Source organism: Notothenia rossii (assembly GCF_949606895.1).
Source record: "Notothenia rossii genome assembly, chromosome: 4".
NCBI classification, from domain to species: domain Eukaryota; kingdom Metazoa; phylum Chordata; class Actinopteri; order Perciformes; family Nototheniidae; genus Notothenia; species Notothenia rossii.
Window position 1 is genome coordinate 26,839,812 of NC_136902.1, and position 22,010 is coordinate 26,861,821.

A 22,010-nucleotide genomic window follows, 5' to 3' on the forward strand; every position below is an offset into this window, starting at 1 on the left:
GAGTGCTACTAGGACTACCACCACAAGTACAATCAAATACTTTTATCGTGTACTTTTTGAGTAATCCCCTGCCAAACTCCCCTGCAGAGTACAATAATGCATGTTTTCTGCCATCTTTGATGAGAGATAAAATCATTTTTTGCCATAAGTTCTCAGTGAGAGATGTACTCTTGGACAGAGTGCTACTAGGACTACTACCACAAGTACAATCAAGTACTTTTATCGTGTACTTTTTGAGTAATACCCTGTCAAACTCCCATGCAGAGTGCATATTTTCTACCATCTTTGATGAGAGATAAAATCATTTTTTGCCATAAATTCCCAGTGAAAGATGTACTGTTGGACTCAGTACTATTTGAACTACCACCACAAGTACAATCAAGTACTTTTATCGTGTACTTTTTGAGTAATCCCCTGTCAAACTCCCCTGCAGAGTACAATAATGCAGGTTTTCTGCCATCTTTGATGAGAGATAAAGTCATTTTTTGCCATAAGTTCTCAGTGAAAGATGTACTGTTGGACTCAGTACTATTATCGTGTACTTTTTGAGTAATACCCTGTCAAACTCCCCTCCAGAGTACAATAATGCATGTTTTCTTGATTGTACTTGTGGTGGTAGTCCTAGTAGCACTCTATCCAGCAGTACCACTTTCACTGAGAACTTATGGCAAAAAATTATTTTATCTCTCATCAAAGATGGCAGAAAACATGCACTCTGCATGGGAGTTTGACAGGGTATTACTAAAAAAGTACACGATAAAAGTACTTGATTATACTTGTGGTGGTAGTTCAAATAGTACTGAGTCCAACAGTACATCTTTCACTGAAAACTTATGGCAAAAAATGATTTTATCTCTCATCAAAGATGGCAGAAAACATGCACTCTGCATGGGAGTTTGACAGGGTATTACTCAAAAAGTACACGATAAAAGTACTTGATTGTACTTGTGGTGGTAGTCCTAGTAGCACTCTATCCAGCAGTACCACTTTCACTGAGAACTTACGGCAAAAAATGATTTTATCTCTCATAAAAGATGGCAGAAAACATGCATTATTGTACTCTGCAGGGGAGTTTGACAGGGTATTACTCAAAAAGTACATGATAAAAGTACTTGACTGTACCTGTGGTGGTAGTTCAAATAGTACTGAGTCCAACAGTACATCTTTCACTGAGAACTTATGGCAAAAAATGATTTTATCTCTCATCAAAGATGGCAGAAAACATGCACTCTGCATGGGAGTTTGACAGGGTATTACTCAAAAATTACACGATAAAAGTACTTGACTGTACCTGTGGTGGTAGTCCTAGTAGTACTGAGTCCAACAGCACATCTTTCACTGAGAACTTCATAAGCTACTACCGTCAGCGTCGCTTCTCGGCGATTACCGTAAAGACGCTATTAATCGCGCACTCAAAAATGAAGCCCTGCTCATTTGACCATGCAAATGCGAGAGACGGCTGAGTTGACCGCAGTCAACCACGGCCTGTCGTGAGCTATTGCTTAATTATATAACAGTAAATGGGTAGTTGGTAAGATTATTATAATTTTTTAAATAAGCTTAAATTGCAAAATCACATTTAATTTAGGATTTTAGATTGATGTAATTGAATTACTCATGTACACATATTTCAACAGTACTCAAGTAAACTATTTGAGTATATGTACGAAGCCAACCTTAAAAACAAATAGGTGTATAATTGACCCTGCTACTATGTTGATAGTTTGCGGTTAAAAATATTATGCCAATCTAAAAAAAACACTTTTCCGGGCTGTCATTTACAAAGGTTGGTGGATTCTAGAGCAAAAATGTGTCCCACTTTATCAGAACATAAACTATTAAACAGTAGCTTCCAAACATCCTACAGAGCTGTTTTATAATAGGAAGTGTCTCCCTGTCCTGCTCAGGAATAAACACTTGAGGGTGCAATCCTCCCCATACTCCATGTCGCTGTGTGAATGTAAAATTGGGTCACACACTCAAGTTCAGGAAAAGTAGTGCAGCAGTTAATATGGAACTATAAACATATTAAAATAAATGGAACTACTACAAGGAACCCTGTTGTTGATGTGCAATTATTTCACAACTTTTATTAAATACACCTTGAAAAAATTACTTCAATGGTGGATACGGCCATGCCTGTAGCCAGAGGCGGAGTGATTACCACTCCACTATTGCCTGTAGATTTAGCATTTCTTTGAACATCAAATACACACACGCACTTTTTGCCCCCACCCCTGAAATGAATCCGGCGCCGCTGCGTGGCACGCAGTACACATAGGCTGTGTCAGGTCCCTGTAGGTGCCAATTTGAAAATGTCAGAGGTGGCCTGGAGCTCTGCAGCATGTCAACACATCAGTGACTGTACAGCAACATTATACATACGAGTCATTATGTTAGAAGCAGAAGGCTGGGCAGTACAATGTTAATTATGGTCTAAAACACATTCACCTGCTAGATTATGAACGAGTTTGAAAACTCAGGTCGGCTGGGAAATCTCTGCTTTTTGCTTCCCGAGTCAAAGCTCAACATGGAGAAGCAGTGCACCGTTTTTAAGCTATTTAAATCTGGAAAGAACTCCCCAATAACATCAGGTTTGTAGCAATTTTGTTTTTAAAAATCAAGAATGAAGAGGTTTCCATTTGCTTAAGTCAAATTATGTGTCTTACATTGCACTGTGACTTTATTCTATTTTGTAGCCATTATATTTTAGCATGTTTATTTTATATTCTCTTGGCTTGTTATTGATAGTTTTAAATTGTATTTTAAATGTAATTCACTTCTATGAACTTTAAAGTTAAATTCAATGAGATCTTTCAGTTTGTCTATGTATGTGTACGCGTGCGTGCGTGCGTGTAATGACCACACAAGAGACAGGGTCTGGTTTTAAAAACTCTCAGTAACTCTATTTCTGTATTAATGTACAACCGTTGAAAATTACAACAATTTCTTTGTATTTTTTTCTTTTCCAACTATCAACAGCCATTTTCCAGAAGGTAAGTGAGCAATGTGAGCAAGAAGAAAGGAGAAAACAAAGAGCAAAATAAACTGTGGGTATCAATGTAAAGAGAAGCACAAGATGGGGGGGGGAAGGAGGAAACAACAATAACTGTTAATGTTTATTTTCTGTAAAGGAGTGTTTGAGCATGTGTTAATGCGTGCTAATAATGCTCCGACTATGATGGCAGGTGGGTCCCGTCGTGTGTATGAATGGATTAGATTACCCTTAACTTCATAATCTGATCAGTGGAGGTGCAAGTGTTAGGTTTAACGAGGTCTGGCTCACACTGGTTTGGCTATACGCTAGCTGAACACAATCAAGCAACAGAATCAGTACAACAGCATAAAGAGACACAAATGGGTCTTAGTTATTTAGTAGTTTCACTTTGACCATAACAACTAGCAACTATCTGCTGGCAGGAAGATCTGTAGTAGGTCAGGTTATAAACTATACATCAAACCAAAGGGGGAAGGACGATGTGTTTATTGCGAAAGATTGGTAACAAAATCAATTATTTAAACAAACATTATTCTTATGCTTTAGTACTTTTTTTTCATGAACATGCATCATATGTAGGAAAATACTGGTATCTGTTAATTATTAGGAGTATGTGAGGTCAACATTTGTCCACAGTAAACACACCATGTACAGGGATTATGTCAGAATATGTATTATGTTGTATATTATCGTCCTGGTTGGTAATAAAGCTCAAAACAAAGCCAGAGCAGTGACAGTGGCACTTTCCATATATAAGGATCACACTTCACTAGTTGAGAGCTTCATTCATTAAACTTTCTAGAAATACTACGCCGCCTTTGTCATAATAAATGTATTTCTAATTTATGCCATTTAACCTTTTGCCGCTTTGGAGTCAACTGGGGAAAAAAATGTGTTCAGGGGAATCCAGTTAGTACTACAACTGCCAGCCCTTTGTCATTATGGTCTATGTGAAACCACGGAAAACAGATCCATTATCATCACTGTCTCCTTAAAGAAAATGTTTTCCACTAGCCACATCTTCTTTGCCAGCTTAACACATTTTTTTCATAACTTTACATTTTCTGTAATATTTGTTCTAGCATCATAGGAAAAATGTTTTTGCACAACAGCTCTCATCATCAGCTGCTTCTGACATCAACAATTTGACCTTCATCATCAGATCTGTAAAGCTCCATCAAAGTGTAACCATGGTGAACATGATGCTCTATAGCACAAACATGTACATAAGGTGAGCATGATGAGAGGAAAAGGGAGATACAATCGTGCCATTCTGTGACCCTGCAGCATTTCGGGAGTGACAGGAGCGAAAGACTGAAGGAAAGAATCAAACGAGTGAGTGTAGAGGAGCAGAAGGGGGTGGGGTAAGTATGACTGCACCGAGGGATGGTCATGAGAGGAAGCAAAGGTAGAAAGCAGGGAGGGGAGTTAGGAGGGAGATGCTGGTGCTTTGCAGTGGCGAGGGATGTTCAGGTGTCATGGAAATCCTTCAGCAGCGTGCGTCGCTTCTGCTCAGCAATGTGCATCTGATTCTCCAGATCCTGAAATAACAACAGAACGGTATTATTCTTAAGGCATTAACAGGGGCAGGCAGTCTCTTAGTCATAGGGGCTTGGCCTGGGAACTGGATGGTCCCTGGTTCAAGTCAAGCAATGACTGAACAAGTTAGAGAATTTCACCTTTAGCTTTATACCTGGCTGCTAGGGGTGTAACGGTTCACAATCTGTATTTGAACTGTACTGTACTAGTACCTAAGCAGCCAGTTTGACATTATGACTTGCTTGTCATTGTATTTTCATGTTTTTTTAAAGAAGAATTAACTTGTTGCCGAAAGGGCAGATCTGCTGGCACTAACAATGTCTCCTGCTGTGGAGAACACTCTCTCGCTAGGGACAAAGGTAGCAGATACAGCCAGGTAGCGCTTTGCTAACATGGCAACATAAGGACATTTGGCATTTGTAATAGCTTTGGCTCGGTCTGAAGAACACACGTGTACCGAACCGAAGGGCCCGTACTGAATAATTTCGGTACAGGTACGTATACCGTTACACCCCTAATGGCTGCTCTATCTTCAAAACTGTTACAGATGTGTATTTTGTAAATTGTGTATTTTTTGTAATCTTTAATATTATTTGTATGCATGCTTCTTAGTCAATATTAAGCTGTCTTTGGCTCTTTTCTTGCTGTAACAAATGTCCCCTCTTTGGGACAAATAAATGTATTGGGATATAACAGAGAAAAATAAATGTTGCCTAAAGTATGTATTCCTCTTCTTCAAAATGAGGACCAAAAGCTAATTAAATGCAATCACCCTTGTATTTGCGACCATCTTTTTTTTTTTAATAATGTGTGCAAGTCCATTTTACACATGTGCATTCCTGTGAGTGCATAAGTAATTATTAACTAATTATTGTAATTGCCCCCTACCCACACTCCATCATGCCCTCTACATGGCGGCGATTGTGAAACAATCAGTGCAGCTGTTACCTACATGAGTAAACAATATAATCAGGGGTGCACATAAGTGGTACGCAGGTACGCATGCGCAGCAACAATCTGAAATGCGTACCGTCACTTGTGTCACAAGATCACCGGACGACAGAGTCGGTTTCCGTGTGCACAGACAGGGCTGCTGTTAACGTCGGTCTGTACAGCAGCACTGCGCTAAAACAGCTGCTGATCACCACGTTCACACGCTCTGTGTGGTCACGAAGCTCTGTACTCCACTACCCCCCCCCCTCCGCTGACATTCGCGATACAGAGGGCTTCATGGGAATTTTGAGGGGAGCCAGAAGTTGGAGTACCAAACACTGACTCCAGGTACCTCACTGAGAAAGTTGTGTGCACCCCTGAATATAATCCTAATGGAGACATGAATGGTTGTATCAAATATCACACTGATCCGTATTGAAGCTCTCACCCCTCTGTCGCTGGCGCAGAGCTCCCCCTCTCCTACCACCACCGGCCTCTCGGAGCTGTCGGCCCGCTCCACCTTCCACGAAAGGTTTTCTATCTCTGCTTCCAGCTGGGCCTGCTGGTACTCAAACTGCAGAGAGGGCACACACACACACACACACACACACACACACACACACACACACACACACACACACACACACACACACACACACACACACACACACACACACACACACACACACACACACACACACACACACACACACACACACACACACACACACACACACACACACACACACACACACACACACACACACACACACACACACACACACACACACACACACACACACACACACACACACACACACACACACACACACACACACACACACACACACACACACACACACACACACACACACACACTCTGATGAACTAAGTTCTGATGAGCCTTTAGGCGCTTTCATACCGCAGTACTTTTCCCACAAAGGTTCATGAGAACTTAGTTCATCAGAACTCTTTAGTTCTGATGAACTAAAGAGTTCTGATGAAATAAAGCAGATCGCGTTCACACAGGAATAAGTCCCTGGGGGTGGATTAGGCAAATGAAGCCGCTGACATCACTTCTTCTTCTTCTGCTTTGGGTTTACTGGCAGGCCGCAAACAACTTCACGGCGTATACTGGCGCCCAAAATCCCCGGCCGGAAATCCCAGGAGTTGGGGATTGGCTTCAGTCGAAGCTGTTCGGACTCCCAGCAGCTTCTACTGAAGCCTTCCGAGTAAATCGCCAGAAAGCCGACGCATCCTCATCTCCACCGCTCCCATGTTTTATTTTGTGTTAATCAATAAGTTAGTCTCTCTGCGTTTCTGCGCTGGGCTAATGCTAATGCTAATAATGTTAATGCGAGTATAATAAAATGGTGGCTTCACAACACTTTTTTTGAGTTTTACGGGGCGTGGTTTGCAATCTGCCCAGCCAATCAGAAATATAGCTCTTTTCTCACAAGAGAGCCGCATGAGAGAAAAGGGGGTTCTCATGAAATCATTTTAGTTCCGGCTCTTTTTGATGTGAACGCGACATTTCTGAAATATATCGGAACTAAAGTGGGAAAAGTACTGCGGTGTGAATGTGCCGAATGTTATTTTACAATGTGTGTTCTGCAGTAATGAACAGGGTGGAGAGATGTAGTTCCTCACCAGTTTCTTGCTCCGGCCGGACTCCATGTAATAGGCGTAGGGATACGTGTACTGCAGGGTGTAGCGGCACTGCAAAAGAGAAGAGAAGAAGCAAAGTTTGGGAAATGTTCACTAAAAGTCAGACTGTGTCAGAATAAAGGAAGGCACATTGTAATTGATTGAAATGATCTTTAATGATGATGCAAGAGACTTTTAAAATCATCCAATGAGGAAAACAGAAAGTGAATCAGGTCACTTGTGTTTTTTTCCCAGATCATTTAACAATATAAACCAAGCTAAATAAAAAAACACTTTAATTCCAGTGATCCAACCTCCCTGACACAGTTTGAGTTATAAGTCTGAATTGATGACTCTGTAAGCAGCTTAACTATTTCTAAATACATTTAAACAAACTTGCCAGTTATAATATTTAAAAAGTGACTTTATAGTTCAATAGCACAGATTCCCTTTTTTGTTTTACCCCTTTCCATTCCATCACTAACTGTGATGCTGCCTCTGCATTGAGAACAGACAGTGCAGGTTCAGTGTGCAGTACCTTAGCCAGGAGCTTTGCAGCGTTATGCAGGTACTGCCAGTCGATCCAGGTTCCCAGGTTGTTCATCACTCTCTCCTGGATCTTCTCCTGGATCCTCTGGTACGTCTGAGCCTCCAACTGCAGAGACTTGTTGTGATTCTCCCACTGGTGGGGTAGAGGCAAAAAAATATTAACTACAGAACAATTATTTCCCCTGTAGAAATAAAGGTATGCTGGATGGAAATATGTCAATAAAATGTTTTATTTAAATCTTTAAACAGTGTGCTGTGATATTATAATTATGAGAATGTCTATGGGCAGTGGAGGATGAAATATGTCATGATGTAATCTTCCTCAAATCCCAAAATGTAAATGTTAAGCAGGTTTATGAGGCTTTGAATCCATCCCAACTCTAAGGGTTTGATTCTGTAAACCCCTATAGTTTATCTCAAAGTGTTTTTAAATTTCTTTTAGTTTTTTTCCAAGCTAAATAAAAATAGGGATCAAAAAAGCTCACCCTCTCAAAGTAGAAGAGGTATTTCTTGAGGGCCTCTCTGGCCTGAGCCTGCTGGCTCTGGTTGACTATGTCAGGGTTCTCTTTGTAGCGGCTGCACTCGTAGTATTCACTGCCGTGAGTCTTCCAGTCACCAAGACACATCCAGCAGAAGTCTTTGAGGCGAGACAAAATACATATTTATGGACATGCATTTCAAAGTATGTACACCAAGACAACATTTGTATCATAGGACAGACTAAAGGGTCAACTCTGTTCAGCTAAACTGGATAATATTGGCTGTGGATTGGTAATAAATATATATTCCATTTCTTCAGATGACTAACCACCGTTCTGTTTAACCACATTCCTCATTTAAAAAAGGGATACCATTTTACTAATGAAGAAGAAACTGGTGAGTTATGGGAGTTATAGGTGTACTGGTAGACGCAATTAGAAAACGTTAACTACTATATGACTCACTTAGGACTGTTGCCTGTCAGCATTATTCAAAGATAAGGCAAAAAACAAGACCTACAAGCATCAACTTTCACGAGGAATAATTCAACCTTTATTCAATATCATCGTGGAATCATAGCTGCAGCTACTTTCTGTGTGTCCACCAGTAGGTGGATATAAAATATAAAAGGTGGAACAGTGCGTTATTGCTTCACTGGATTATCAAAAAACGTACCGTGTTTGCACTTGGAGCATTGCTGAAAAACAAAGGCAGAGGAAGACAGCGAATTAGAAAACAAGAATCTCCTATTTTTAATTATTTCGAGCAGATCGACACATAAACCTTTTTTAAAAAACAAACAATTTAGTGTTTGTTGTTACTGCTTTGTCATCCATAAAGCTTTGACATTGTTAGAGAAAAGGCCCACATGCCAGGTAACAAATCGGACCAGGAGTGATTTAAGTGTGAAACTATTCAACTTGAGAGCTTCAGCCCACAGAAAGAATTCTTAGCATTTCGTGTTTCAGGGAAGGGAGATTTTCATCTCTGACTCACCATGTGATTGCACCCTCCGTTCTTCTCAATGCAGATATTGCACTTAGGACACTAGAGGAGAAAAACACATACAAATAAGATCAAATCAGGGTAAAAAAGAAGATTACAGATAATCAGTGAAATGCCTGAAACTGTGTCAGTGTTCAACCTGAGCATCCGTGTACAAAACTACAGTGTGTAGAGTGCGGTATGTTGACACAGCAGTGCAGTGTTTCCCCTACCATTGTCTTGGCGGGGCGCTGCGCCCTTCCAACGGAGCCCCGCGCACTGCCTGAAATTCAAGGTGTTTTTTCTTGTTGTTTTTTTTATTTAAAAAAAAAAATATATATATATATATATCGCACCAAATTGCAACTGAAGTAATCTATCTACGGTCACTTTTCACATTGTACATGTGCTCTTTTATTAAATAAAGTAAACTAAACGCCTATGTTATTTATCCAATGTATGTGCATGTTTCAGTGTCCACTGCTTTGCGTATTCACATTCTCCCTCCGCTCTGTTTCTGAAGGGCGGGGGGTCCCCCCCACCCACCCACCCACACACACACGCTCACCATCAGAGGAAAGGAGGAGAACAACAAAGTGTAAAAAAGTCAAACAAATCTGCATTATTGCCCCGAGCTCTGCTGTCTGCCCGTTTGTGTCCCCCCCCCAGTTTCAAATTCGTTTATTATTATTTTTTAACCGCAAGCCGTTATCGTCACGAGAGAAGGACACACACACACACACACAGCCTGCCCAGGTGGACGCGCGCGAACGCAGCGTGCGTATTCTAAAAATAGCTCACAGATGGTGAGCAGGTACCGCGGTTTTGAACTACAGTATTGAATTTGACAGAAAACAACAATGAAACGCCAGCAGAAGAATAGTCTAATGAGTTGGGTGAAAAAAAAGACAGGAGATGTACCCGGGCAGCACCCTGCCAAGGCAGTAAACCTAGGGGAAACACTGCAGTGTATGTGCATGACTGTAAGAGTGTGTAAACGTAAAGCTCCATCTTACATCTTTAGTGTGTGCGCTGATATAGTTAGCCGTCTCCGAGTCATCTGCACATTTGGTCAGCCACTTCCGGACTGTGGCGCAGTCCGTGGGAGCGTGGTACATCTGACGGCATTTGAAACTGACAGAGAAAACACATTTGAAAGTGAGAAAATGCTAAATTCTTAAATGATTCAGAAATCAGATAATATGTTGGTAATGTTCAGTTAGGAGGATATGTATATTGCTGTATTATTATGTATGTATTGCGACTTGTGCAAAATATGTTTTTTGCTCATGTATTTAATTTTTTTAAACAACTATTTTCTAAAATTGTGTTTGCCTTTTTGCAGAGAAGATTACATTATTTTGTATGTGCAGGAAGGTGTGTGGAAAGTGGTCCAATCCAATAAACATAATATAAAAAGATAATTTCTTTAAGTTATGGTAAAACAACACAGGTGCTGATCAGAGCAAATGGTCCAGCATGAAGGGCCCTCAGATTTTGAGATACCCCTACCCGATGTAGAACAAATGAAAACAATGATTTTTCTTATCTTTAGGGTCTCCCATTAATGAAATTGATTGTTGTCAAATTTTATTTGCTGAGGTATGAACCAAGTGGCTGTCCTACATCACCAAATAGTCAGACAATTATTTAATAAAAAAAATACTGAATTATAGTCCTGTAAACTTAGCTTTAGTTTAGACGGAAATTGTACTTTTTGGTGGTCGTTTGTGACCCTGGCCAGAGCTGTTCCAGTGCTGTGGGCGGAACGGAAACCGGACTAGAATTTCTCAAAGAAGCCGTTTAGTTGGAGATGGTCCTGAAGCTGGGCGGCAACTACATGTCTAACTATCTACCATCATGTCATGCACTCACTGGCTGTGGCACAACAAGTAGTTTATACAGAATAGGAAACACAACAGCATTCACCAAACTCAAGACCCATCTCAGCGAGCTCAAAGATCTGGCCCATTTTGGACTCTCTGCCAGCTTGGAAGAGTGTTTGCCAGTCGCAAGAGAATTTGCGCTTCTGCTATATGGAAAAAAGGAAATTGGACTGATGTGCACAAACTTGGATGAACTGAGGTTCATAATTGCATCCACAACAGATGCAGCCTCGGAAAACCTGCCGCCAACAGAGGATGCATTTCAACAAAAAGCAATGTTTCAGACAGCGATGGTGTCACAGCCCGAACCCAAACCTTTGTTATGGAGTCCTGTTGGCAAGGGGTGGATTGTCGGAGATGGGGTCATTCAACCAGTGCTATTTACAAACCCCCAGCACCTACAGAAGTGAGAGACATTACTTGCTTGTATTGCAAAGATGCAAAGTGTGGAGAGAGTGGAAAGTGCCAGTGCCTCTCTGTTGGCCTTCCCTGTACAGAGTTCTGCACCTGCTGTGCAGAATGTCAACATGTGTCCCCTAACGTTTCTGAGGAACCTGACATTTAACATTATATTCTAGTATCTATATACTTGACCTCTCACTGAATTATTTGATGAATTGTATACTGTACTTTGAATTAAGGTTCCAGTTTCAATCAAACCTGTACTATTTACACCTATGTTTTAGAGGCTTGCCATTTAGAACTGATAAACTTTATTGTATTGGGTTACTATTATTCTGACTATTTGGTCGTGTAGTTCAGCCACTTGGTATTTCCCTCTCCAAATATAATGACCATCAGAGTGAGCATTCTTAACTTATAGGCTATTATGCCACTTATCCCCCATTCGGAATTTGACTGTCTCAGAGAAGAGGTAGGCCTATGTCTAAAGAAATCTCATTTGCAATAGAACTGTACCAGATATTTCCATACAACTACTGGTTAGTGTTCAATAGCACCCTAGACAATTCAGTAATGGTATATTCTTTAGGGATTTCTGTTTTTCTGATAAATGAGAGAAAAGTGATTGAGTCCTATGTTCCTATCACAAAAAGTAAAATTTCCGTCTAAACTAAAGCTAAGTTTACAGGACTATAATTCAGTATTCTTTTCGTTAAATAATTGTCTGACTATTTGGTGATGTAGGACAGCCACCTGGTTCATACCTCAGCAAATCTGAAGAGGAAAAGAGTTGTCATTCTCAAGTTATGTGCTTTTTAGTCACCTTTCCCATATTCGGCATGGTCTAATTTGGCTCTTTTTCAGGGATTGGGGTAGTTCTAAAGAACAACCCCAAAAAAATTTTTTTCCCCCAAAATAAAATGTTACAACAATCAATTTCATTAATGGGAGACCCTAAAGATAAGAAAAATCATTGTTGTCATTTTTCTACCTCGGGTAGGGGTATCTCGAAAACTAAAGCCTTTTTTGAGGACTTGCTGCTGGACTATAAGTTAATAAGTAAACTTAGATTGCTTCTTATACACAACCAGCTGTGTGACCATCACTCAAAAGGACTTCTTTCTTTCAACTCCTATTCATTAGTTTTTATCTACAGCTTGGATCTGATTTCCTTTTTCTTGAACTTGCTCCAAGAATGTGACTTATCCTTGGACTGGATGAGACTGCACAGGATATTAAATGGAAAGAGACCGCACATGAAGCTTTAGGATAACAAATGACATTCAGAGTCATTAAGTTAATGAATACAACCATTCCAAAGTAAAAAATAAAGCTGACTGCAGTCACACGGAAGCTAAATTAACTACAGTAGTTTCTTGTGAGAATCTTAGTGTTGAAGCTGTGCGTGTCCTACCAGAAGACTTCGCTGCAGCGGCTGCACTGCACCCTGCGCGCCCGTGGCTCCTGCACCTTGATCACCATGGGACAGTCTGCACCCGGACACAACTGCAACTGGAAGTGACTCTAATGGACAGAAAGAGAGACGTATTGTAAATTATAAACAAAACAGGTCAGAAGAAGCAGATGCATCATGATCACAGTTTCCAATCCCGTGATGAGAGTGGCTGGAATTAGCTTTCAATCCCCCTTGATGAGGTGAGTTCACCCTAAAGAAAGTTGGATGTGCTGAGAAATCCTTAACATTGAGTTCTGTTATCCAAAATACAGAGAACTATGTTTCTGGAAGTAAGTTATAAGAAGTTTACATTTTACTCAATATTATTAGCAAAACAAAAATCAGTCAGTTAGACCTGGGTAAACACAACTAAAAAAAGTATGAAATGGGTGAATTATCCTTTAAAATTACTATAAAATTGACTTTAGTTTGCATAAATATACATAGATGGAAAGCCAGCTGGTGATACAGACAGTGAAGAGAGAGAAAACAGCTAGAGAGATGATTCAGATTTAATGCTGTGTCAAGGAGAATCAAAAAGTCACAAGGGGCTTAGTTTCTCTCCCTTTCTACATGCCTCTGGTGTGTCATTTGCTATAAATGCAGACTTTGATGCAGCATCTGAGTAAACAGATCCACACAGACGGACACACACCTCGACGTAGTCTCTGAAGAGGTAGCGTCTGTATTTGTCCTTCAGCTCCTCTCCTGGCAGCAGCGACAGGACGAAGTCTTCTGGCATCTGCAGGGAACATTCCTGAGCCATACACGATATACCTGAACACACACACACACACACAAATACATTACTAAGAGTCCAGAGTATAGTATGAAGTAAAACATACACACAGTGCCCTATAAAGGCAACAACTACTGTCTTTGTTTCTGTACTAATGCACCATCAAACTCAATCATCATTTGAACTTGGTTTGTGAGAGAAAGTCTCTCCGGTTGGGTTTGGTTTCAGCCGGCTGGGTTTCTAGTGTTACAGTGACCCAGAAACGTAATCAGGCTCATCTGTCATCATAAGCGTGTCCTTGGTACAGCTGATAGAGAAACACTTATCAGGCTCTGAAGGACTCTGTTAGGTGGACTGACTATTGGAGAGCACTGTTAGAACACACAAGAGGTACTGCATACAAATAGGCTACCACTCGCACATACACAAGCACCTGTGGTTCCAAACATTAAACTAAAGGACAGGAAGTCTGGTACATCGTATGGACTTTTACAACACGCATATCATTTTTTCTACAGTACCACAGATACCCAGCAAGGATTACATTCTCCAAGAGCTGAAGCCTACCATGCAGAGAAGGAATCTGATCCTTCCAACATGCAAGACATGGTCAAACTATACACTCCATCACATGCACTTTGCTCTGCATCAGCCAATCGGCTTACTTCTCCTTCCGGAGAAAGTTGACACAGGCACCCCTGCACAAAGACACGCCTTTTTGCTATCCTGGTTCCAAAAGGGTGGAACGAGCTTACCACTAATATCAGGACAGCAGAACGTCTACTAATCTTCACTCGCAAACTGTAAATCCGACTATTTCTCTTGTACCATTTCTCTTGTAAATACTCTGTGAGTATTTCATTACGGAATTATCTTTTTTTACTTTATCCTGCAACCGGATGACTAGCGGGAGGGCTACCTCTGTATAAGCTATGTTTTCTGCCCTCCCGCTTCTACTAATTTGGTTTGTTTTGTGGATGTATCAACTGCCTAATTGTTGAAATATTAGAATAAATAAAAAAATAAAAAACAAAACAAAAAAAGCACTTGAGAGTAGGCCTGTCGCGATAATCGATAAATTGACTTATCATACGATAAATAAAAATGGACTCGATAACTTTTCTGAGCTCGATAAATTGCCGTTTACATGCGTGTTTGTTTACATAAAGATGTGACCAGCATTTTAGCTAGGAGCGCTGTGGCTGCCAGACGAGCTGTGGCTGCCGTCCATGCGCGCTGTGAGGGGCGGGGCTGACACACAGCCAGGTCAGTACACTCTTTGTGCACGTACAGCAGCGTAGCAGCCAAATTAATAATATAGCGACAAGCGGGAGACAACGTGTTACTTACTTGCGGGGAATTTAAAGTGAAATGGAATTGGTTACAAAACCTACACATCTCGATTCTCTGGTGTGGCAGTATTTTGGATTCAAGACAAATCAACGAGGCCAACCTACGGACTTGAATGAGCCGGGCGGTGTGTCGCATTTCTTTAAAAAAGGTAGCGACAAAAGCAGGCAATACCACGCATTTTAAACTACACCTAAAACACAACCACTCTATTCCGTTTTCCCAGCTGGTAGCAAACACGGCAGCTGGAGATGGAGAGCCCCAAACTTCCCGACAGTTTACAATCAAAGATGCATTTGCCCGGCAATGCAAACATGTTGGTGTTCCTTGCTCGAAAACTTCGAAAAACAGATTTGGATATGGCCTGTTGAGGCATCTGGGCCTTTGTATGGACAGTGGACTGTACACATGACTGTTGTTTTAAGGAGATTTTTTTTGCTTGCTTGCAATGTGTGCTCATATTGATTTATTTATATATATATTTATATATATGTATCTATCCATCTATATAGAGATGGATAGATAGATGGATTGAGAGCTCTGTTTTCCAGCCTGAGTCTATTTAATTTATTGTTTTGGTTGTGTGTGATTTAATTAATTAATTATAATTTAATTAATTTGTTTTATTTATTATATATCATTTATATATTTTAATATTATTTCACATTTCATTTGCAATGTTGAATGTTCAATAAAAAGTTCTGTTTGAAAGGATGTACTAGAATTATTATGATATATTATCAGTATGTCAGTGGTCTAAAATGGTCTTACAATGGTGCCGACAATATTATCGTTTATCGCAATAATTTCCAGGAACATTTATCGTCCAACAAAATTATTTATCGTGACAGGCCTACTTGAGAGTTCAACTTGTTAACAGTCTGGCTTGTTTGAAGTGAATATAACAGTTTCGTGTTGTTCTTAGTTTGAATAGTGATGGATTATTGCACTTACAGGGTATATGCAGGAATCCTGAAGTCAAATTTAATACCTTTTAAGACCTTTTTTAAGACCCTTTCCATACATTTTAAGACCTCATCGCAACTTTGAGTTCTAACCGGTTACATTGGCTACACACTTTACCTCACATTTACTATATTGATAGTAAGATAGCATAACTAAACAGAGCGCAGACAGACTACTGAAGCCTCCTTTCCACATGAACTTCAACCTCTCTGTGAAGGTCAGGTTTAATGCAGTATGCTGCTTTTTTGCTTCTGTAGACTCTGTGTTCTTTCATTCCAGTAAAACTCCTCAGAAACCATTAGAAACCAGTATTTGACCAATAAACAAAACAATTGACAAAACTTTGAACTATGAAATATGTTAAACTTTGGTGAGCTTCAGCGGGGTAATGCCACATAGGAGCTCCCTCTCAAATACCCAGGGGTTAAATTGGGCTGGGGCTGTCCGGTGCTAAGCCCTGGCACATAGGACGATGCTCTGACGTCATCACCCTCACACATTTGTCATATGTTTACAAAAAAGGATATATATGTTATGATTTTTTTCGTTCTTAATATAGACTATATTTAGGGTCGATATGTGTTGACTTTACTTTAAAATAGCAGATCTCTGTGACCGGATATAGTTTGGCTTAGACCCCGGCCCCACGAGGACGCATACGGTAAAACGCATACGCAAGCGCAAAAAAGGCTTCCGTTCACACGCATTCGATTCATTAACGTGTCCGTTCACACAAGACCGCTGGAAATGCTGGAAACGAGACCTATAAGTGGCGCTGCTGCCTCCCGAAATACACCAAAAGCAGTGAAGAAGACCCCGGAGCATGGTTGCCCTTCTGTTTATTCTCCGCGGTGGACGGCGTGTTCTCCTGCTGTATATCTCTCCGGTAGTCCACAGCAGATGAAAAACACCCACCTCACCGCCTCTTCCAAGGAACGAGGGGACCGTGCGGCAGTTTCCGTAAAAAAAATGTTCCGCCGGTCAACATGTCCGTTAAAGTTGAAATCTTCCGTACAAAATTAGAAAAGTGCCGGTCAGAGGTCTTCTTTGTTATTTATTGAGCTTTCAAACAAATTGATAACGACTCTGTTCTCTGTATAATAATATAATAATATTTAATAAACGGTGCCTTCCTCTCTTTTCGTCCCCCTCTTCTGACAGCCCAGCAGAAGCAGGAGACGCGGGGAGAGGGAGGCAGGCTATTTCATCGTTATCAGAAAATGATCAGATAGGGCTTACACACGGAGCTGTTGGACCCCCAGAGCGTTGCGTATGCCGGTCTACCCACCTTGGGACCCGTTACCGTAGTCGCTTAGTCCCCCCCCGTCCCCCCGTCCCCCACAGAGCGGAGCAAGGCAACGAAACTTAAATAATAAGCAGCATTTTACGGCGCGCGCTATGCATGAGGCCGCCTTGGGGGGTTTCCCGACATGTCGTTTCAGTAAATTAAAGGGTGTTTCACTGTTTCATGTTGTCGTTGCTGTGGACCTTCTTAATACCTTGGAAAATGCCGTTTAATACTTTTTAATAGCCTTAATTTTCGCTAAATTGATTTATCAACTTTTAATACTTTTTAAGACCCCGCGGACACCCTGACTTATTGTAATCCGCTTTGGATAAAAGCGTCAGCTAAATGCAATGTAAAAGAGGAAGACTCATTTCCACTCATTCCTACTCAGTGTCCCGTCTGCTCTTAAATGACAAAGGAAGATGAAGAAGGCATACCATGACGAAAGAACAACAACAAGTTAAAGATGGCAACAAGTGCAGCTTCAGCAACAGCATCACCTCAGCTATTGTTTTGCTTGTGTTCAGTCCATTCAATATCGAAATTGATGTTATTTCACTGGTATAGGCAACAACTAATACAAACCTTTGGCTGCGTCACTTCAATATGCCGTACAAAATGTATAATTGATCTGTGTACACTCCCACACTCCCATCTGCTCTCCTGCTGACACAGGCACACGTTCTCCCAGATAGATACACATGCACTCATAATCATAGATGGGAGGTAAGCCTGCCAGGTACATCTTACACCACATGGGAGTCATTAAATCCTCATATTACACCTTTCTCCCCTTCAAAGCCCTATGGCACAATTGGATTGCGAACAGAGACGCGTAAACAAATATAGACCTGTGCACAAACATCCAAGTGTCTCCGTCATTAAAAACGGTATCATTGAGTGACTGATACAGCCCCCCCCCCCCCCAACTAAATAACATACTGCAACGCCTGCTGCTCTGGCGGTAAAGCATAGCCCAAAATAAACTTCCAAAGGAATCAGAGGCTGACTGTGATGAAACCCAGAGTGGAAAAACACACAGCAACACATAAACAGGCACTTGGGAGCTCACGTCAAACAAAGTGTGACTCACCCACTCTAATACCAGCTTTGATGACTACACAGACACACACAAACACACTCTGCTCACCAACTCCCAGGCCATCTTTGACCAGGACAGTGCAGTACTGTTCCCAGCATCCTTTGCAGAAGGAGTGCTGGCAGGGCAGAGCCAGCAGGGCGTCTCTCCGTACGACCTGTAGACACACACCGCATTGGAGGGACTGGGTGGGCTGAAACACACAAACACAGAAAGCATGAACACGCCGCCAGACACACACTGACCCGGAGAGAGTAAGAAAACACAGGGTTTCTATTTCCATAAAGTAAATTAACTCATCCTTCGAACATCAAATATAATAAAGAAATTCATTGGTAATACCATTTTTCGGGCTCCAGATATTCAGTAGTAATCAGCAGCGAATATTCGGTGCGGAGAGATTTGTATTTTTTTTTATAAAATATTTTTTCAAAAAAGGTTTCATAACACGCTCCGAATCCGAGACACCTGACAACACGCTGTTAAGCAGAAGCGCAGAAAGAGCATACTATTACGATTTATATTTATTTATTGTCTCGCAAACATTCAAACTAAATGTGTCCTCTGTAGGGTAACTGTAGGGTCTGCTGTATTGTTGAGGATGTTGATGGCTGGGATGCGTGGGCATGCACCTATGGACACAAGTTATTATTAGGCTGAGCTACTCAACTTTATGCCATTGACTTAGCCCCAGATGTTCCCACATTACTCCTATCATTTTCACTATTCGGATAAAATTAAAAAAACTAATATAAAAAAACTATTTGGTTGATTGCTTGCAACTATTTTCCAAGCAAAGTAAGTGCACGTTTTTATCATGTGTAACGTTACTGTTTGAACGGCGGATAAAGCAGCTTCATCATGGCAACTTGACAACAGCTAAGCTAGGCTACTACTTACAGCATCCAGGTGACTTTTCAGAGTTGTTGTGCTACCGTGGTAGGCCATTTTCTTATCGCATATTTGGCACACTGCCTTCTTCTTACCGTCATCCAATTTAAAATGGTCCCACACAGCTGAAGTCTTCGGCATTTTGTGGGTGAAACGAGGTGAAGCGAGGTGAAGCGTGCCGTTTGCGTTCGTGACTGTGAGTGAACGCGATGTCAGGAGCACAGGCTGAGATTGTATATATTTACGCATTTTGACAGTACAATTCAAAAGTATAAACATAGTATAAGAATATGGCAATTCACCTTTATTAAAAGCATACATTTAGAAAAAAAAAAATATTTATTTGAAAAAAAAGAAGATTATAATTAAAAAAACAAAAAAACGAATATCCGAATAATGAAATTGAAACCCGAATAGTTGGCCAACGAACGAATAGTAGAATATTCGGGTACAGCCCTATTGGTAACGTAAGAGCAATATATTACTCATATTTTCATCTCATGTCAAAGTGATGTATTGAAAATAAAAAAAATCAAGAAACACGATAAACTGATTTTTTAACTCCTACGGAATTCTCTGGTACATCTAAAAATATAAATGTCATGTTTAAACTACTTATCACTACCAACAGTGAACAAAGTCATTAAGAAAAGTACTTCTTTATTATGGCTATTAAACAATGTTTAACAATGCATGTGCACGTGCAGAAAGCTGTTACTAAGTTATTCTTAGCTTGGTCCCTATGTATAAAAGGATATACAACATCTAAATAAGAAGGTATAATCAAAGCTTGTGAATAATATTTGGGCTCATTATTTGCTCGTGGCTTGTTACTCACAGTGACTGTTCTGGAGGTGCTGCTGGGCTGGACCAGAGCGTCCGACATCAGCAGAGACGAGTTGGACTTGTATCTGTGGAGAACATGGAGAGAACCAAGGATGAGAGACTGAAAAATATAAGACTGCTGCACAAAGGAAAAAGGAAATAGTAAGGTTGAGAAAGCAAAGAAAAGGAGGTAAAGGAGGAAAGAAAGAGAAAGAATTGTTAGACCAAACATGTTAAAAAGTGAAGACAGGGAGGAAGAATTCAAAAAGTGGTGATGAAAAAAAAAGATTACAATAATTCAAATTAAAGAAAGGCAGGATTGTGATGCAGCAGGAGAGACATACCTGTCCAGTATTTGTGTAAGGTGCCAGTGCAAATGCACCAGGACCAGTTTTGCTACCGCTGGTACAACCTGAGAGAGAAGGAGACAAACAGAGATCGCTGAAATGTTGCTCACAGTTCCCATATCCAAGACTTGCCTATTTTCACTTTAATACAATAAGCCGACTTTTTCCTTTAGCAGAAAAAAAACGCTTTGTGATTGTAACACTGCTGTAAACATTATAAAAATGAAAAGAGTCAGGAGTCAATGAATCAAAGTCATTGTTCTATAATTGTTTTATATTCTATAAACACAAAACACAGCTGCTCCTCTGGGAACAGAATACTGTAGTTGCTGTGCAGCTCCTATGTGCATAATGACTAATTATACAAGTGTGGAGCAAGGTGTTTACTGCAGAACAGCATGTAGACTCAGCAGAGTAACGCTGAACCAATAGAGGGGCAAAAAGCCTGTTTCCATACCAGACATTCTACACAATCTTTGGAAGCACAAAGATACCGATAAAACTAATGATGAATCTACGCTATTCATTTTGTCCCATGACAGCGTGGCGATGAGCCATCAAGCACAAGCATTGTGACCATGAAGAAGCTCAATTCAATTGCAGAATCACACAAGCTCACCTTCAGTGCAGCAGCCACAGTGTTCACCTCCTCTAACAGCACCCTCTGACTCTCCTTGTAGGTCAGACAGGTGAACAGGTACTCCTCGGGGTCAAAGGAGTCAGCGCCCTGCTGCTCCACATCGTTGGACACGCCGATGTAGTAGTCCTCAATGTCGGCCTGATCGTCATCGTCTCCTCCGTCGTCATCGTCATCTCCCTCGTCTTCAAAGTTCTCCCCAAAGTCTTCCTCATTGCTGTCCGACGCCTGGCTGTTCATGTCCACAGACATCCAATCGATTGGATCAGCCACCCGGACAGGTAGACAGCTTGCCTACCTGTCGGTGGTTCGAGTGGATTAAATGACTTGTTTAAAGCTCAACTTCGGTTCTTCTCCTTGTGTGCTGTTCAAGCTGCTTGCCTCACTGTTTAGAGACACACTACCTTCCCGTCTGCCCGAGGCGCGTAGAGAGTGCGCTCAGCAGCAACGGAAGAAGCAGAAGCAGTCACACTCCCCGTCACTCATTTGGAAAGCTGGCTACAAAGATTTCTGAGGAGGAAAAATAGATTGAAAAGTAATGAGAAATAAGTGAAGTACAAACAGATGTTGAGAAAGGTGCACTGTAATTGAGGAAACCGTGGGGGTATAAAGAGAAAAATATAATTAGTGGTCAAAGTTGTTGATAGTTCGCTCATTAGTTTTTACTGAAAGGTAGTTTAGTAGCTTGTGATTTATAATATTAATTTGTACATATGGATGAAAACGCTAGTTTACTGACCAAAGAACAGAAGCAAGCTATGAAGCGTTCATGTTGGACTTATTTCTCCCTTTCAACACGGCTAGTCACTAAGCCTGGAGTGTTTCTAATTTTACACCAACAATATATTTATTCCAATGAACACAACTTTGCCAGTGGTGCTCAGAAACCACCTGCCACTGTGAAGACATCTGTTTTTCTTTTGACACACACACACACACACACACACACACACACACACACACACACACACACACACACACACACACACACACA

General features: G+C 40.9%; 1 protein-coding gene across 2 annotated transcripts in view; it reads right to left on the bottom strand.

The window, feature by feature from the left end:
- Nucleotides 1–2,879: 2,879 nt before the first annotated feature.
- The window catches only part of arih2 (ariadne homolog 2), a 71,615-nt gene continuing 52,484 nt past the window's right edge, over nt 2,880–22,010 (bottom strand). The window contains exons 2-15 of one of the 2 annotated variants that reach the window (XM_079674499.1): nt 20,999–21,526; nt 20,377–20,444; nt 20,046–20,118; nt 18,368–18,509; nt 13,530–13,651; nt 12,833–12,942; nt 10,147–10,264; nt 9,143–9,193; nt 8,822–8,843; nt 8,152–8,303; nt 7,656–7,799; nt 7,121–7,189; nt 5,919–6,044; nt 2,880–4,539 (exon numbers count right to left, since the gene is read on the bottom strand). In XM_079674499.1, the coding sequence (XP_079530625.1) occupies nt 4,468–4,539; nt 5,919–6,044; nt 7,121–7,189; nt 7,656–7,799; nt 8,152–8,303; nt 8,822–8,843; nt 9,143–9,193; nt 10,147–10,264; nt 12,833–12,942; nt 13,530–13,651; nt 18,368–18,509; nt 20,046–20,118; nt 20,377–20,444; nt 20,999–21,268 (1,539 nt within the window). In that variant the 5' untranslated portion in view covers nt 21,269–21,526 and the 3' untranslated portion in view covers nt 2,880–4,467. The remainder of the gene's footprint in view (nt 4,540–5,918; nt 6,045–7,120; nt 7,190–7,655; nt 7,800–8,151; nt 8,304–8,821; nt 8,844–9,142; nt 9,194–10,146; nt 10,265–12,832; nt 12,943–13,529; nt 13,652–18,367; nt 18,510–20,045; nt 20,119–20,376; nt 20,445–20,998; nt 21,527–22,010) is intronic. The other variant, XM_079674500.1, reaches the window with a different exon arrangement.